At 40.1% G+C, this 12,799-nt stretch overlaps 5 protein-coding genes across 5 annotated transcripts; 1 reads left to right on the forward strand and 4 right to left on the reverse strand.

Moving 5' to 3' along the window:
* Positions 1-393: 393 nt before the first annotated feature.
* Positions 394-2,400, reverse strand: ATG45 (Atg45p; the record flags this gene model as incomplete). Its single annotated transcript, XM_018131793.1, has 1 exon — positions 394-2,400. One exon carries the CDS (start codon positions 2,398-2,400, stop codon positions 394-396), a length of 2,007 nt encoding a protein of 668 aa, XP_017987629.1.
* A 369-nt stretch (positions 2,401-2,769) lies between these two features.
* AW171_hschr42536 (HDL110Cp) lies at positions 2,770-4,155 on the reverse strand (the record flags this gene model as incomplete). Its single annotated transcript, XM_018131792.1, has 1 exon — positions 2,770-4,155. One exon carries the CDS (start codon positions 4,153-4,155, stop codon positions 2,770-2,772), a length of 1,386 nt encoding a protein of 461 aa, XP_017987630.1.
* Positions 4,156-5,941: 1,786 nt separating this feature from the next.
* YKE4 (Zn(2+) transporter YKE4) lies at positions 5,942-7,321 on the reverse strand (the record flags this gene model as incomplete). The annotated part of the gene is made up of 1 exon (XM_018131791.1): positions 5,942-7,321. The coding sequence occupies one exon, from the start codon at positions 7,319-7,321 to the stop codon at positions 5,942-5,944; it is 1,380 nt and encodes a 459-aa protein (XP_017987631.1).
* Positions 7,322-7,837: 516 nt separating this feature from the next.
* RSC8 (Rsc8p) lies at positions 7,838-9,538 on the reverse strand (the record flags this gene model as incomplete). Its single annotated transcript, XM_018131790.1, has 1 exon — positions 7,838-9,538. One exon carries the CDS (start codon positions 9,536-9,538, stop codon positions 7,838-7,840), a length of 1,701 nt encoding a protein of 566 aa, XP_017987632.1.
* A 617-nt stretch (positions 9,539-10,155) lies between these two features.
* Positions 10,156-12,579, forward strand: IRC5 (putative ATPase; the record flags this gene model as incomplete). The annotated part of the gene is made up of 1 exon (XM_018131789.1): positions 10,156-12,579. One exon carries the CDS (start codon positions 10,156-10,158, stop codon positions 12,577-12,579), a length of 2,424 nt encoding a protein of 807 aa, XP_017987633.1.
* Between the last annotated feature and the right edge of the window lie 220 nt (positions 12,580-12,799).

Here is a 12,799-nt window from a genome sequence, read left to right on the forward strand (position 1 = left end):
AGCTTTATTTGGTGATGTTTACGCGTTTAAAGTCGAAGAACCTAATAAATATTTTTAATAGGCGTTCACATGACAAGAAATTAATGCGCATAGAATATAATTAACAGAAGAATATATATTGCAGTATCGAATAGCAACTAAATATTACGATTATTTAGACTGTGCATATAAAAAACTATAAATGTCATAATCCCCTCTAAATGTACGCGTGTATATTCTTCAAAAGGACAAACGAGCGAGAAGCATCGGAAGGTGGAAAACCAATACTAGCCAGTGTTAACATAGCGCTTGGTGTCCCTTGTACCCGCATAGGAATGTGTTGTGATTTAATTCTGTCTATCAAAAATTAACAATTTCCCTAGCCATAATGGAACTGTGAAAATCTAGCAACTATCATCCCTTCCAATAAGTTTTGAACAGTTTGATGACTGAAAAGATTCCCTGGCTCTTAGGTTTTTGTTCTTCGCGATCACGGTGAAAGAGTTCCTGATCACTGACCTCGCTGCCAACAGATTGAGCTAGCTCCACACCTTCGGTGCTACTCAACTCACTTGCTTCATCAACATGGATATAATCACCTGGAAGGGACAGAGACGGCTTTGCGGGGATGCTCTCAACTTGCACACAAGCCTGTTTTTGTTGAACGGGTAAGACCTCGCGACTGAGATCGCAAATCTTGCTATGGCTACTGTCATTGCTGACGTTATCGGCTGCACTATCGCCGCTTATCCTACTTTCACTACTGATCCTGCTAGCATCACAGTCAGCTTCGCTGAAACAGTAAGTGTAGCTGTAGCCGTATTGGTAGCTGTCCTCGCAATCGACCAGCTCCTCGCCGGTCTCTTCTTCTGTCTCTTCTTCTGTCTCGGCGCCCTTGAGATTCTCCTCGGTGAGCTTGGAACTTATAACCTCTGGAATCACTGCACTCGCACAGGCCTCATTGATTTGTTTGATCTTTTCAATCTTTTTGGCCTCTTCAATATCTTCAACATCCTCAATTTCAACTTCTTCAACTTCTTCAGCATATTGAACTTCTTCAACTTTAACACCTTGGGCATCTTCAGCATCTTCAGCATCTTCAGATTCTTCGATATCTACAGAACCTTCAGAACTTTCAGCATCTACAACAGCTTCGGCATCTTCAATATCTTCAATATTTTGAGCTTCAACACTTTCAACACCTTCAATGTCTTCAGTTTCAACACTTTCAACATCTGCAACATTGACCTTCTCAGTCTCATTGGTGTCTTCGAACTCTTCAAGTTTTTTGGGATTTTCAACCTCTTCCAGCTCATCTGAATCTTCCAGCTCATCTTCATCTTCCAACTCATGAGCGTATTCCAAATAATCTGCATATTCCTCTTCATTGGCATCTTCCAACTCATGGGCGTATCCCAAATCATCCGCATATTCCTCTTCATTGGCATCTTCCACCTCATTAGCGTATTCCAACTCATCCGCATATTCCTCTTCATTGGCTTCTTCCAATTCATCCACATATTCCTTCTTATTGGCATATGCCGCCTCATTGGCATCTTCAAAATCTTCTGCCTCCTCTGTCTCTTCGGCTTCCTCCAGCTCTCTGACCTCTACAGATACTTCGGGATCTTCCTGCTCTTCCTGCTCTTCTTGTTTATCGGACTCTTCCCACTCTTCAACTTCTCCAGGCTCTTCAGGATCTTCTTGTTCTTCCCGCTCTTTGTGTTCTTCGTCCTCTCTGTCCTGTTCGGCTATCTCAGTCACTTTGACCTTTTCGGACACTTCAGCCTCTTCAACCACTTTGAGCACTGTCTGTATCTCCCTATCCGTGATTGCTTCGGGTCTTTCCCTGTGATTGTCCTCCACTGCATCCTCGTGTATCTCACTTCTCTCGTCTTTCTGCTCGTCCACGAGATACTTCGCCCCTTCGATCTCAAGCGGACTCCCCTTAAATCCCTCATCAACAGAGGCAGAAGAATCATACGCTTCCTCATGAGAATATAACGGCTCAGGTACTAACCTTGATGACACTCCAGACTTTTCGGACCTTCCAAAAGACTCAATTGTCTCCGCGGCTGAAATAACATCCATCCCCTTATTATTATCAACATCCTTCGGGCCCTCTTTAACCTGCTTTAACCAGTCCTTACAAAATATACGATTATTCACGAAGCCACCAGCATCTGTTATTGAGTCAAAACAGTCAACCGTCAGCCACTGAGTACCATTCACAACGAATTTAAACACTAGATCCTCTTCACCATTGTAAGGCAATTGAACACGGTAAGCACGCGTGAAATCATCATATTTTAAAGTGTACTTCTCATGTTGCCAGTCATCAAAGTCACCAGTAATCACAATATGATCATTATGGTTAAAATTTACTTCAGTATCTTCAATTAATAGTTCTAATTCTGACATTCTTTCCTTTATATAAGTATTCCTCTATAATAACAACATAAATTGTACGGATCTGTGCTAGATTGCAAAATATCCCAAATACCTGCCTATATATACCTTGCGCTGTTAATGCAAAACCTCTATTTGTCAAGTATATATGATAACTGGAGTCTTGAAGTTTAAATATACATCCCTTTTTACATCAAGCTGTCTTTTGTTTTTTGCAGTCTTCATAGTTTTAGTGATTGCCACCCTATAACCAGAAAGGTTTATCGCGTCGTGGGGAGTGTCATTGGTTACTTAAAAGTAGTAGTTACTTAAAAGTAGTAGTTAATGCTAAAAGTACGTAAAGCAAATGCTTGATGAAGCAATGAGCTTCAGTAATACTATTTAGTATATCGCGCTAAATGCTTTGAGTAGTGTTTGCTTCATGTTAACCTTTGTTGTATGCGTTGTAGTCTTAACAGCGTATAGCTTGCTTAAAAAAAATAAGACAGACGATAGAGCACTTATAGTCGAAATAAATACAACGAAAACCTTGTAGCTGGGTAGTGATCCTTTCCCTATAATGCCTGCCGAAATTGGGATGGTAACTAGGAATGTGAAACTGACTAGGACGTACACCGTAGAATAACGGGTACAGAATTCGTCAGTTCTTGAAATCTTACCACAGCAAACTGGAACTAGCATCAGAATCGGACCGTAGCAGGCTCCGTAGATTGCACTAAAAACATACATGTAGATTTTTGATTTTGAACCCGCTGGGAGCCAAATGCTGAAGCCTGCCAGCGCTATAATCAAATTGACGATTATTATAGCGTTAAAATGACCTAACCACCGATCAGCAACGATGCAAACGGAAATACCGCCAACGACAGACGCTAAATTTAGCGCAGTAATAACCAGGAAGTAGTCTTCCTCGTCATAACCAACAGTGCTCATGTATCTGGGCAAGTACGTGATGCAGCAGCCACAAGCCGCTTCCGCTGCGCACGTGGCTATTGCAAACCAGCGATAGTCGGAAGAATGTATAATAGCCTTACAATCCATACATTCACGGATATACTGGGTAGTCTTGCGAAAGACATTTAGATTCCTCTCCTGTTCAGTGAGAACCTTTAGCTTGGCAGGATCTTCCCTAACTAGCATGATCATTATACTAAGCGCGCATAATGAAATCAGCGCTATGAGTCTCATGGCCCATGCGAAGCCCACTTGACGAAAGAGATGTCCCATAATACCAGAATAGGCGACTCCTCCCAAGGTCCCGCCGCTAATTGCTAATGAGATGGCTAGGCCTCTTTTCTTGTAGAAATAGTGTGAAATCACCGCAACCAAAGGGTTCATCGCAACTCCTGACGATATCCCTACAAGGCAGCCAAAAGAGATTATAAAATGCCATACTTTAGTAGCATTGGCGGTTAAAAGTACGCCAGTAAGATATAGCGCCGATCCAATTAGAACTGGAGCCCTGAGACCATATCTATCAAAATATAGTCCACTAAAAATCCCCGAGCTGAAGTAAAAAAAAGTGTACACAGAGAATATCCATGCTATTGTAGAAGTTGATTCATGCTGCAACTGATTTTCAGAAAGATGGAGCTCTATCATCCCTATAATAAGGAACATGCCCCAAATTGAGAAAATACCTAAGATCGCTCCTATCGTCACAATCCAAGCCTTCAAGCCTCCATCTGGATAGGAAAACCCATTCTCGTCTACGCAGTCTTCACTTTTGTCCACTGACGTTTCAGAATTTCTCTCAACGGTTATCATTTTGAAAACTTTGGCAATATTAAGTTCATATGTCAAAGTACCATTCTTTGACGAGACACATAAGTAGAAAGTTAACTTTCAGAAGGAAAATAAGTACTACTAAGTTATATAGAACCAACTTTCCCACTATTATATATACTTAGTCACTACTAAACTTATTATCTAAAAAACTTCTTTGGAGCAGTGTATTATTATTGAATCTCGCAAATTACTTAGGCACTAGTTATTCTACCTGACCTTTCAGGTACGATACGGTAATAAATAGTTGGGTTAGTTGGGTTAGGTGAATACAATAGATAACTTGGTTTTATTTTGACCTTACCTTGTATATTAAAATTAGTGAGTCAAACACCGTAGTAAATGCTGATTTAGAGAATGATTATGATTCGAAGGAATTAATCACCTCGTCCTGGCCTGAATCTAGAAAGATTGGGCGATTATAGCCTTATAGAAATTCCGGATTTTCGTTGTATAATCACCCCTTGTTTTTTTCAGGACTCATTACTGCGGCATTTACTGTGTTAGACTCTAAACTTGTTGAAGAACGACAGAAGACTGTCGCGATGCACGTTTGAAGTCACCGCGGGTTTTCTGTGGTATGCAATCTTGACGTTCCTAAACGACTCCTTTAGAAGCTCTGTTTGTTTACTAATGCAGGTACATATCAGGTCAACATTCGCTGATATCGGCATCTTGTGTTAATTGTTTCTTGAGTAACAGTGGGTCAACTTGCTCTTTTCCACATTCGCCCAGAAAATAGATTACGGTGACATAGTACCTCTGTATACGGCGGTATGTATATGCAATTATTACACTAAATATTAAACAAAAATAAGTAAATCTATAGCTTATTTTCAACGTATAGACTGTAATCTAGTGATTCCGGGGTTTCGTCGACACCCCTGGCGACAATTGGGCAAATGGCTATCTTGGTGGGTTTTCACCACTCATGAAGGCTACTAGCCGTTCAGGGCTCTAACCGCTATCAATAAGTCAAAACAACATCCCGATTACTAAGGGAATGCAGGCGTCTTATTTAGAAATTGGATTACCAGGTACAATATAAATGGCACGAACTAACCTTATCAAGGTTTATAGGAAATAGTAGATCATTTTTCGATGCCGAAGAGGGACCTGTGATAAAGCACGGTTTCTTCTTGGGCACCTATTAAGGGACTGACGGATCTTTTCAATAAAACCCGACATTCTTAGCAAATATATCGTTGTGATACTGTATTAAGCGCGTCTAGGTTACTATTCTCAGTACTTAGAATGGATAGTGTATTGAACTCCTTACCGTAGTAATATTTTTACGTGCTTATCTATTGCTTGTAAATCTAAACGGGCAGTAGTATATTGTATCATGTATTCTATTGACACTAGCGGCTAATGTGCTCATAGTTACTGTTGGCGCTTAGTAGCAGTGAATACTAAGAATTGAAGGTTGGACCCGGAGCTTAGTTACCGAGTGGTTGCCGTTACTTATCTCTGATCCAGTTTCCATATTTACCCCGATGAAAGAGTTATGGAAGACTTCAACGAGTCTAGCATAGTGGCTTGACGTTCCTTTTGTTCCGTTTGCTTATAGGGATGCCGTTTTTCTATTGTAAAGGGTGCAACGCTACACTGACAAAAATGAACAGCTAAAGGTTCCAATTAGTCTACTCATCCATATTAAATTATTACAACGATTTATATATATAGATAGAGATATATGTATATATATTTAAGTAGAACTTTTTGAAGTGCGCAGCTAAAGGCTACGAGTTGATAACGAACATTTTTCTTAGGTTACTACAGCCATGAGTGAGAAGCCTGCAATAATAGCCGCAAGCTGGAAAAGACTCTTCTTGATTTCCTTAGGTTTGTTTTTAGAAGAACCAATATTTATGAGTCTTTCACCCACGTTTAATGTGCAAACGCAAAGTAGACCACCAGCAGTGACTGGGAGCACAATATCGCGGAAAGCGACGTGGAACCTGTTAGCGTAAGCAGCACGGTTAGTTGGGACTAGACCAATCTCTGGAATAAAAGTAAACTTAGATTTCTCCCTACCTGCTTCGTTAATAGTGCAGCCTAGTAGAGTTCCTATTATCGCGCCAACAACAGCAGTGAATTGGTTCTTGATAATAAAGCCATTGGAGACGCCGTTAGATAGAACGGTAGTAAAGTCGTAAAGACCGTTAGGAATTTCATGTAATAAAACAGCGATAGTGGTAGCAATACCTAGGCGCTTGCTTGTGTAGAAAGAAGAGGCAAGTGCAAGTCCGATTGTGAAGTTTTGAACTAAACCAGTTGCAAGACTAACGTAAGTGCTGGAATCCAAGTGTTGTACATCTGACGACTGGGAAGATGAGCCTGAGGGTTGAGAGACTTGTTTTTCGTGGACTTCTTCATGTTCGTAGCTCTCATCGCTTTCATTGGCATTCCTTTCCTTGCGAGAACCTTGTCTCTTTCTCTTTTCAACCTTGTTACCCAAAGACTCCATTATACTGTGTACTGAGCTGCCTGCAGCCTTTAAAGCGTCAACACGACCTTGTCCGTGGTAGCGAGTTAACTCATAGTTGTCACCACTTGCAATTCTCAAGGCTTTGTCAATGGCCATGAACAAAAGGTAACCTGCGAAAATAGAGGTTCCCATAATTGCTGTGGTATTGTGCTTTTCTGCCATAGCTATCAAAGCTGCTGCGACCCTCTCATCTGGGCGCTTGATGAGTTCAATCATATGTTCAGCAGCGTCTAGCTCATGGGTACGGAATATTTCGGGGAACATATGTAGGAAAATATCCCCCATAAGTGCACCGAACGCCAAAGAAGCCAATAGTGGCAAGATTATTGAATGTTTGTTTGAAACTTTGGCTCTCAAGCCTGGTACAAAGTAAGCTAATAATGATGGTACTAGGGCAACATACACAGTTGCCAATACAGCATTCCAAAGTCCGTTACATGGGAAAAAGTACTCAAGGATTGAATAATGGTGATAACTTCCATACTGGTGGTGTGTTAGGTGATGATGGTTTCCGACATGATGGTTGCCGTAGTTATGGTTACCGTAAATGTGTTTACCTGTGGAATAAGTTCTGTAAGGATGATCCTTAACATCATGGCCTAGGCCTAGAGCGGGAGCTGCTAAAGAAAGTAGAATAGTTAGTATCTCAGCGTACATTTTTGGTTTCTACTATAGTCTTGAGGTTGTTCGTAGATTGAATCTTTTGCGATGTCTACATCATGAGCCTTTAAGTAACCCCGGTGTTTTTGCAAAATGTTTTGGTCACCAGTGCGGCCGCACGCCCCTACGGACCAGTCTCAAGGTTAACGAATTCCCATTTTCTATGAATGCATGGATAATTGCTACTGTTCATTGCTGTTGCTCTAAAAAAGCCCAATAGACATAAGCGGTTAGGTAAGATTATTTAATCTAAGGGCTTCATAACTTATTGCCGCACAGTTACCAAATTGTTTCCAGACCGTTTCCACCCAATTTGTTACTAGGCTTTTCTTTCTTGGCTCCTGTGACATTTCAATATTCCTTAAAAAGTCTAATTTTACACCCATACATTTTCTATTGGGCTTGTACAAAAGACTAATTCAAAGCCATATTATATTACATCAATATATAATATTACTCTTCACTAAATTGTGTTTAAGCGTTTAAAAAACACTAACGTATATATATATATATTTACAGCGACCAGGGCTTGTATAGCTGCTGGTGGGACTTTGAAACGCTTTCTAAATCTTGTTGGGCTAGCTTCTTTAATTCTTCTTGGTTGGCGCTTGATTCCTTCTCGACTAAGGCAACACCGGAATCAGCCTGTTCGGAAAGTAACACTAGCTTCTTCGATATGTTAAGTTGAGCTAGATCTTTATTGATATCCGCCACCTGCTTACTTAAAGAAAGTCTGTCATTTCTTAGTTTTTCTGTTTCCCTTGTGTACTTATCTCGTTCCACTTTTAAAGCAGCTTCGACGGAATCTAGCTGTTTAAACTTTAGGTCTAGTTTTTCTAAAGTTAGCTCGATGAGGTCGTGAGTAACTATATGAGCCTCGTCCAGGTATTTTTTAGAAATTTTGCTGGCCGATTTCGGGATGTCATCGTGTAATACTTTATCATTGAGGCCATCCAACAGCGCCTTGATGGTGATATTAACTGCATCAACTGTATCTAGGTTTTGAGCTTTAGTATCGGTTTTCGGGTCTTGTTGGACAAACTCATTAATGTACTTATCTTCAATTGGGAGAGTGAGGAATTTTTCGACACATTCCTCTAACGTTTTTGAGCAACCAACATGGTCTACGATCTTCTCCCAGTTGCCCTCATACATCTCAATTCCCTCTAGTAGCAGTAGAAGTTCTTGATCGGACCAGTGCTTGCTACTATGTGCTATGTTATCCAACTTTAGAAAGTCAGAAGCGTGGAAGTTAGCACCGAAGTGCCCTTCCTGGAAACAACGAGAACATAAATTGCTATCACCAGAGCGCAGGTTGTGGTAACGCACACTTATTGCATCATTTCCACATGTGAAACACACATAGGTCTTATGGATCTGTTTCGATTGCTGTTGCTGTGAGCGAAGGGCATTGAAATCGTGTATCGAATCATATATATTCTTCCTGAGAGAAAGATTTACCGGGAATGGCTTGGGTTGTTTAAACTCCATCTTCACCTTAGGTGCAGAAGATGGGACAGTAACCGTGCTTGCAGCGGTCCCTGGCTCATCTTCCGTAGAGTTTGTTTCAGCGGTTGGTGGTGCTGTACTGCTCGAAAGAGTTTCAATAGGAACTTCAACAACCTCAGGAGGAACAAAAGGTTTTAAACCTTGAGGAGTATCTAGAACAACTTGGAAATGCCCAGTAAATGCCGGGCCCAACAGAGATGGCTTGGATCTTGGATCTATCTGATAGTTAATGAGGCCCCATTCTTCTAAAAACTTGTGGATTTTAACAATTGAAGAAACATCCAACGCGATATTCCTTCTTGCCGCCGTAACGGTAAGATATTCGTATGGAGATAACCTGTAAGTATTTATCATAAAGTTTCTAACATCCTTGTATGTTTTTGGAGTTTTAAACCTTGAAGATTCGTTAAAGAAATCAGGTAAAGCTCTTTTTTCCAGTTGATGGATTTCATTAAACTGGAACCAAGACGAAAACGATGGCACTATAACAGGATGAGCCTGTTTTGCCAAAAACCTGGCTGCTTTATCCTCTAGTTTCTGCGCCTCTTGTTCATAATCTACCCTTGGCTGCTCCTGCTGTTGCTGTTGTTGTTGCAAATGCGGTAAAACTGGAACTGCAGGTGTAGCAGTAGCAGTTTGCTCTGAGTTTGAAATAGCTTCATCAGCAGTTTCCATATTGGAATCTTGGGTATCCATTGGTTCCATCTTGAAGCTTATTCTTTGAATAACGGCTGTGCTTTATGCCTGTTATTCTTGCATAAACATATATATATATATCTTTTAAACCAAATTAAAGATATGGAGAGCGATGTTCTTAAGTGGGTTGCCACCAAAATATTCGTATGTAATGATGATGTTTGCAATAGTCACTATTAATACTTAGCTATCTCTATGTGAGTTATTAATTACCTGGGGTTGGCAATATTTATGGAAATTGTTTAATAGTTCTCTTCCTTTTATTAGTTTGGTTGTTACTGATCAGCATTAATTATGTTCGTTAAAGTTTTCTATTGCTATGTAGTGAAAAATCACATTCAGGATTAGAAGTTAGACCGAGAAATAATTACACCGAAAAAACATTAAAGTCAGTAATCCGCTAAATTAGAGATCCCGAGTGATATTTCACTAGTTTAAGCTAGCATTAGACTTTTAGAACTAGTTCTAGGTGATAAATTGAATTTTATGTATTATGTTGGTAATTATTGAGCATCGATCACGTGATTCATAACAAGCTCTTTCATCAGTACGTGAAATGGTTCTGTGTTAAAGTTATACACGGATAAGCAACCGTAGGATCTAGCAGTCCAATTGAAAGGTTAAATATGACTTTGCTTCGCTATTCAACTGTTAAGTCGTCCTTTAGTTACAAGGAAAAGAACGAGACTGATCTACAAGCGGATGTGTTTGACACTAGCGATGAAGAAGGCTCGGAAGATGATGCTCCAATTTGGTTGCACGACGAGGCTTTAGATGGTGATGTCCAGTTGGACTCAGATTACGATGATGATGAGACAAAATTGAATGATTTACTGGGATCTGGTGCTTTTGGAAAAAACCTAGAAGGAGATCAGGACGTAGACTCCAGCAACTCCGACAGTGACGATGAGGTAACTGTTAACAACAGAATGAAAAGATTGCAGGATTTCGTTCAACAAAGCAAAGTTTACTCTGGTATTATTGCTGACACATTATTACAGCGTACCAAAGAAAGACAAGAGGAGCTAAGAGATGTAGCTAAGGATAGCTCCATAGAAGAACCACCAGCTAAGAAGCCAAGACGAAATATTACAGATTTCTTTAAAAAGGCTCACAACAATAGCGAGAAAAATGCAGAAGAACCCCACTCCGAGTCAGCACTATCACAGCCATCTTTGTTGAAAAATTGCACTTTGAAACATTACCAAGTTGAAGGGTTAAATTGGTTGATCACCTTATATGAAAATGGCTTGAATGGAATTCTCGCAGATGAAATGGGATTGGGAAAAACGATCCAGAGCATAGCTTTATTGGCATTTATCTATGAAATGGATACGCGTGGCCCGTTTTTGATCACAGCGCCTTTAAGTACAGTTGACAATTGGATTAATGAGTTTTCTAAGTTCGCACCTGACCTTCCCTGCTTGAAATACTATAGCCCTGAAGGGCAAGCCAAACGTCGGACTCTACTATCGAAGTTTTTCCGTCAAACAAAGAATGAGGGAATCATTATAACCTCATATGAGGTTGTAATGAAGGATATTGATATTATTCTTTCTCACCATTGGGAGTTTCTAATCGTTGATGAAGGCCATCGATTAAAAAACATTAATTGTAGGTTGATACGTGAGTTGAAACGCATTAGAACATCAAATAGACTACTATTGACAGGAACTCCTCTGCAGAATAACCTAGCCGAATTGTGGTCCCTACTCAACTTCATCCTGCCGGATATTTTCTCTGATTTTGAGATGTTCAGTAAATGGTTTGATTTCAGCGACCTGAATTTAACATCCAGCTCTAAAAAGTGGAATAAAATTATCAATGATGAATGGGAAAAGAATCTAATTACCAACCTTCATACCATTTTGAAGCCATTTTTACTGCGAAGATTAAAGAAAACAGTGCTTGCCGGCATTCTCCCTCCAAAAAGGGAATATATTGTTAATTGTCCGCTGACACCTACGCAGATCAAGTTCTACAAGGCTGCACTAAACGGTAGGTTGAAACAAACGATTTTTAAACAGGCTATAAAGGACTTTTTCACCCTTAACCGACAGCATATCGGTACCGTATCAAACAGAAGCATACGCGACTTTATCACTTACAAACTGCAAGATGAACAATTTGATTTAACCGAGGTCATCTCAAAAATGGAAGCACTGTATCAGAAACATATTCACAAGGAGCTTCTAAACAAAAAGATGCTAAATTTGATGATTCAGTTACGTCAGATTGTTGATTCTACGCTACTGTTTTTCTTCCCATACTTAAATCACGAGGACTTGAACTTAGATATGCTACTGAAATCTTCAGGAAAACTCCAGATACTGCAACAGCTAGCACCTAAGCTTTTATCAGAGGATCATAAACTACTTATTTTTTCGCAATTCTTGGGAATGCTAGATCTCGTAGAGGACTGGTGTGAGCTAAACGGATACAGCTGTTGCAGGATTGATGGATCTATGAAAAATGAGAACAGAAAGGAGCAGATAAAGCAATTCAACAAAAAGGACTCAGAGTATCAAGTGTTTCTACTTTCTACAAGAGCAGGTGGACTCGGCATTAATTTAACCGCCGCTGACTCTGTAATCCTTCTCGACAACGACTGGAACCCGCAGGTTGATCTACAAGCAATGGATCGTGCTCATAGAATCGGCCAGGATAAACCTACTATAGTCTACAGACTATGCTGTGATAATACCGTGGAGAATATCATGCTTACGCGAGCGGCCAATAAGCGCAAATTAGAAAAACTAGTGATTCAGATGGGTAAATTCAATACTCTGAAAAAACTTGCTTTGAATGAAAACACTTTCATTAACAAAGGGAGTCAGCATTCCTCTTCTACAAGTAATAGAGAACTCGTCCAAGAACTTTCTCAGCTACTCCTCAGCGGTGAATCGACATTCGGGTTTGAAGGAGCTGGTGAACTCACTGAAGAAGAGCTCAATATACTAACAGACAGGTCGAAAAACGCCTACAGGTCAACACATAAGCACTATCCTCACATCAGAATCTTCGAGGCTTCTACGTGCTTTGACGAGTGACCGGCGCGTGACCCAGTCATGCAATGATCCATCTCATAAAATACGGATCATACCAAATCATAAATAACGAAAATCAAGGTAGTAGAAAAGTAATATTAAGTCTTATCTGGTAAACCCCTTAGATGACAAACTGAACACTTACTTCATTCAAAAAGAATACTGGGAAACTTGTGAGTTGCACTGAGAGGTAGTGTTCAATAAATAAAATATCGTGCAACAA

The sequence above is a fragment of the Eremothecium sinecaudum genome, chromosome IV (assembly GCF_001548555.1).
Source record: "Eremothecium sinecaudum strain ATCC 58844 chromosome IV, complete sequence".
Taxonomy (NCBI): Eukaryota; Fungi; Ascomycota; class Saccharomycetes; order Saccharomycetales; family Saccharomycetaceae; genus Eremothecium; species Eremothecium sinecaudum.